This window comes from Microtus ochrogaster, chromosome 21 (assembly GCF_000317375.1).
Source record: "Microtus ochrogaster isolate Prairie Vole_2 chromosome 21, MicOch1.0, whole genome shotgun sequence".
Taxonomy (NCBI): domain Eukaryota; kingdom Metazoa; phylum Chordata; class Mammalia; order Rodentia; family Cricetidae; genus Microtus; species Microtus ochrogaster.
In genome coordinates, this window is record NC_022022.1 from 3,289,059 (window position 1) to 3,294,063 (window position 5,005).

The 5,005-nt window shown below is 52.3% G+C and overlaps 2 protein-coding genes across 3 annotated transcripts in view; one reads left to right on the forward strand and one right to left on the reverse strand.

Annotated features, from left to right (window-relative positions):
* Nucleotides 1-2,291, reverse strand: part of Mindy1 (MINDY lysine 48 deubiquitinase 1) — a 13,359-nt gene extending 11,068 nt beyond the window's left edge. Inside the window, exon 1 of the mRNA XM_005356979.3 lies at nt 1,895-2,291. The gene's annotated coding sequence lies outside the window, so the exon portion shown is untranslated. The remainder of the gene's footprint in view (nt 1-1,894) is intronic.
* Nucleotides 2,292-3,562: 1,271 nt separating this feature from the next.
* Nucleotides 3,563-5,005, forward strand: part of Prune1 (prune exopolyphosphatase 1) — a 41,632-nt gene continuing 40,189 nt past the window's right edge. The window contains exon 1 of one of the 2 annotated variants that reach the window (XM_005356981.3): nt 3,563-3,895. In XM_005356981.3, the coding sequence (XP_005357038.1) occupies nt 3,857-3,895 (39 nt within the window). In that variant the 5' untranslated portion in view covers nt 3,563-3,856. The other variant, XM_026784057.1, reaches the window with a different exon arrangement.

Consider the following 5,005-nt stretch of genomic DNA (forward strand, 5'->3'; position numbering starts at 1 on the left):
AAAAAAAAACAAAAAAAAAAAGCTCACATACAATATATATTATATATGATCATAGTGTATGTATATATGTTTATAATATATATGATCCCTCACTACTTGTGTGTAGTAACAAAAGCCTTTAATTTTAATTGCTAAAGGGGGCTGAGGTAGGAGGATCTTTGTGAGATCCTATCTTAAAAATAAAGAGCTGGGGGTATAGGTCAGCGAAGGAGCCTTGCCTGGCACAAAACACCCCGGCTCCAGGCTCACATCCACCAGCAAGCATTCTCTTCATGGCTCCCATCGAGATGGTTTTCCAGGTGAACACTGGACTTGTTCACCTTGCTGTCTATCTGCATTAGACATCAAGTAACAGACAGATAGGACTACAGATAGTGACAGTCACAATCCCTTCCTCCCCGGAGTCTCCCTTCCTCTCCTTATGTCCCTCCCTACTCAGCAGTGAGAACAGAAAATGTGGAGAGCGGTCACGGGTGCTGGGTTCCATCGCCAGCATCGAAAGAAAGGAAGACAAAAGCAGGGATTAATTAATTTAAATCAAATTAAATCTTGCCCTTTTTTTCTTTTAAATGATTTTAAAAGAAATTGCACACACCTTTAATCCCAGGACTTGGGGGGGGGGAGGGCAGAGACAAGCAGAGCACTGGTTTGCCCAGGCTAGCCTCAAGCTTTTGGTAATCTTGCCTCAGTTTCCCAAGTGAAGGGATTTTAAGTGGTTTATGACGTGCCTGACTGGAACTCTTGCCCTCCGTTCAGCTTCTTCAGCGCCTGTTTTCTTCTTCTAAACCTTCAGGACTTGGGGGCTGGGAGAAGGCCTAGCGGACAGGAGTGGCATTAGCTTGTTGTGGTGTCTGAGGTTTGCCAATCCCTGCTGAATAGCAGGGGATCAGGGCAGGAGGATCTCTAGTTCAAGGTCTGCCTGAGCTACAGAGAAATGTCAAAGTTACTGAAAATAACTCAAGAGATCATTCTCCTTATTCAAATATAATTTGTGCTAGCTGTGGGTGATTTATATTTTGTTAATTTAGAACCACGCTAGCAAAATTAATATGCTGGCCTTACACTTTTTTTCGTCCTCTCTCTCCATATCTCTCCCCGCTCCCCCTCCCCCCATGGCACTTAGGGTGAACCCTGAAACAGAGGCCACGCCTGGGAAATTTAAAAAGCCAAAGGAAAAGCGTGGCTCATTTTCTGCCCAAGGTTAGAAACGATCAATACTCAAGTGAAGGATGGGAAAGCTAGCCGACCAAAGAGAGGAGCGACAAGAAACCAGTGGAGGGAGTGGGGTCTCAGCGACAGCCGGCAGGGGCAGAGCAGGAACCGCACTTTGCAAAGCCCAGAGGCAGGAAAGTCCGAGGGGAGGGTACTCAGACAAACTGGGATTTCAGCCTTTTTTTTCTTCTGCCCAAATCCTACACCTCCTCTCTAACTAGACCTAACTATGGGGGCAGGTGAGGGAGTTAAAACACCCGATCCCTTCCTAGTCAGCGGCAGATACTATTACACAGTGGAAGAAGCATATTAAATGGGTAGTCTTTAGCTTCAAGAAGACATTACCCTCTCTCAGGACCCTTCTCTCTCCTTTTCTAGTCTTACCCAATCTCTTCCTCAGCTGAAGGCAAACCTTCACGGCCACAGTGCTTTGAGATTCCTCCAGAATAAGTCAAACATTGCAATTCTTGCTCCCAAAGAGGGGGAGAAGGTTTGTTTATAAAGGGGAAACGAAGGGAACCCCATTGCTTTCACTGCTCCCCGTGCCTAGCAAGGATCCCATTAGCGACCCAGGTGTAGAGACCGCAGACGGGACATCAGGTGTCAACTCCCCCCAAGCCGGAGAGGGAAAGGAGAGCTGCGAGAAGAGGCGAAGAAGACAGTTTGAAAACAAAGTTTTTACCTTAAAGGGGTGGATGCGTTTCCGGGAGTGGGAGAGGACTCAATTCTGGCGGCCCGACGCGGGAGGAGGGGACATCGTCGAGGGGCGCCGCCAGCGCCAGCTGCCTCCCAGCTGTCAGCCCCGGAGCTCCCACGGCTCGACACGGCTTTCCTCGCGCGACGTCCAGCCTGGGTCGTGGCCACTTCCGGACTCACTGCCAGTCCCGGGCACGCCGGAGGAGGGTGGGGGGCGAGGGCAGGCTGGGGACGGGCTGGGGACCGGTGGGGGGCAGCCCGGCGCTCCCGGGGCCTCCGGCGTCTTCAGGATTCCCGAGCGACTGAGTCTCCGGCGTGCGCTCCAGGCCCTGGCCGCAAACTGGTTTGCAAAGGAAGTTTGTGGTTTTTCTTCTTCTTCTTTCCCTCGGTCGGGACAAAGACAAATTAGCCGGTCCCTGGAGGAGGGGCCTGCTCAGGCGCGTGGGATTCCCATCAGGGCTGTCGGAGCCGGTGTGCAGCCAGCCGGTGAGCGGCGGAAAGGAAGAGAGAAAAACAACAGACCCTTTCTCTTCCCTCCGTGGCCGCGGGAAGGGACGGAGCGCGTGTGCCTCTCTGGTGAGAACCGGGAAAAGCAAGCGAGCAGCCTGGCTGGGCGGGGAGGAGCGGGGCGGGACGGCAGCAGTTGCTGGGCCCTCCCTGGATGCCGGCGGCCGTCCTCTGCCCTGGAGCCACGGAAGCAGGGCGAAAGAGCATCGTGTTTGCACGTTTACTCCTTTAGTGTGAAAGAAAAGACCCCGCTTCTGTTTTGCGGGACCCCCCCAGAGGGCTCCTTTCCAAGTCTTCCCTTCCTCCCTGTAAGTTTCCTAAAAGGCTAGAAATGAAAATGCTTGAGCTGTGTACCTGGTTAACACATCTAGGGTGAAGAAGACGCACCCTCGTCTCCTCTCACCTCCCTGAGGAGCAGGTACATCTGAAGATAGATTTAAAAATGAGGGGACAAGTTATGACAAAGGGACCCCCCCCCCCGAGTCTGCGCTGGGGCACGAAAGTGGCAGTTAAGGAGGCTGGAACCTAGCCTTACATTCTGAAGGCGCCTCTATTGACGTGGCTGCCGGAATAAGACTTCAAGCAACTCTGAAAGAGAGAACAGTTGCAACAGGGACCCAGGAAGCAAAGTCACAGTTGCATCAGTCCAAGAATGACAGGAGATATTTGTCCAGACTGTAAGGGGAAAGAGGCTGCAGAGTTAGGACGTTAGGAAGAGTTGGCACGACTGTAGATTTTAAGACGACAGGTCCAAAATTATGCTAATGTTTCCCTAGCATGAACAACACATCACTGGTCACACTAGGTCAGTTTGGTAAAGGGAAGAATTAAAATAAAACACCTAATATGGGAAGCTCTTTTAATAAGATATAGACATATGTTGTAATTTAAAGTCCCGCCCAAGCCAGGTTTGTGAATCCAGCATTCACCAAAGACTAACTTGGGCTACACAGCAAGACTTTGTATTTAAAAAAAATTTTTTTGAGAGATCAATTTACATTAATCTCAAACAGATGCTCGATGTAATATATGGAAAGATACTATACATAGTCCTATCTGGAAGAGCAAGTTCAGATGCCATAAAGGCGAGTTATTGTGACACATACACAACTTGTATGTCATAGCGCTCAGAAAACTGCTCGCTTGGGGGAAAACACTTAGGAGCTTCCGGACTACATTTCCCAGGAGGAACTGAGACATGCTCCTCCTTGACCTCCCATGAGTCTCTGGGCTCAGAACTCAGCCTCCGCCTCTGGGGGCGGGGCAACGCCGGAGTGCCGGATTACGCACTTCCTTCTGGGGTTCGGAGGCCGAACCCTTGTGTGGCGGGTTCGAGTCCCGCCCCCTGACTCTCGGCTCTAGACCCTGAGTCTGGGGCGGGGTGCATTCGGCCGGGTTACCTCTCCAAGCCGAGGGGGGACGGCACACCTCGGGCTTCACCATGGAGGACTACCTGCAGGATTGTCGAGCCGCTCTGCAGGTAACGGGTTCCGATCTGTGACCGAAAGGAATGCAGCGTGGGGTCCGGGAAGGACGAAGGTGTGGGATCTGGGGAGCCCGGACGATCCACCGATCGTGGATCTGTGGAGGGATCACAGAGGTGGACGCGGGGGAGCTGGGGACCAAACCCGTCGCCCATGGGCTGGAGAGCTGGAGAAGTGAGTCTCCCTTCGGTCCCCTGGGTCGGGTCCCTCAGCTGGACGAGTGAGGTGGCCGCCAGCCTCGCCCGGCGAGGTGTGTCTGTCCCTCTCTCCCCGCCCCTCTCAGTTTCCCTCCGGCGAGCCGGGCTGCTGCCCACCGACCCCCAGGTGAAGCTCGGGAGTGTGGGGGGTACCTGGGTGCGCGGCTTTATTGCCTCTGAATGGCGGTTTGCCTTCTTTTGCAAGACAGAGGCGTTCCTAGTGTTTTACTTTAAATCTCTGTTTTTCAGCTTCAGGCCCACAACTTAACATTCCTTTGCCTCCAGTGTTCTCCTTTAGTCTCGCTTTACACACAGATACGTAAAAATACCCCTCCTTGGTGAGGGATAAACACAAAGTGTGTTTGGAATCCAAACCATAAGCACGGCTCCAGAATGCTTTGTAGCTTATTTTTGGTGCTTCCTGCGCCAGCTGGACTCACCCAGCCGCGCTGACAGGCCACCGCAGCTTTGGATCGCTGTTCCCATTAGAGGCTCCAAGTCACCTGGCCGCCTACTGTGCGTTTCTCTGTCCCTGTAGAAACCTAGGCAGATGGCCGGCGTCCTTTAAAATAACTTAGCTGGGTGTGGTAGCCACTTGCCTCTAGTTCCAGCACTTGGGAGGAGGAGGCTGAAGGTTCACCACTTCAGGCCAGCTTTGGGGGGAAAAAAACCCTCAAAAAACAACAACCACAAGAATATAGAACAAGGGACTCTATTGCTTTCATAAAGTCAATTTTTTCCACTTCTTCTGTGTTACTGCACGTACTGGCTTTGGGAGAGCCTAGGCAGTTTGGATGCTCACCTTACTAGCACCTGGATGGAGGTGGGTGGTCCTTGGACTTCCCACAGGTCAGGGAACCCTGATTGCTCTTCGGGCTAATGAGGGAGGGGGACTTGATGGGGGAGGGG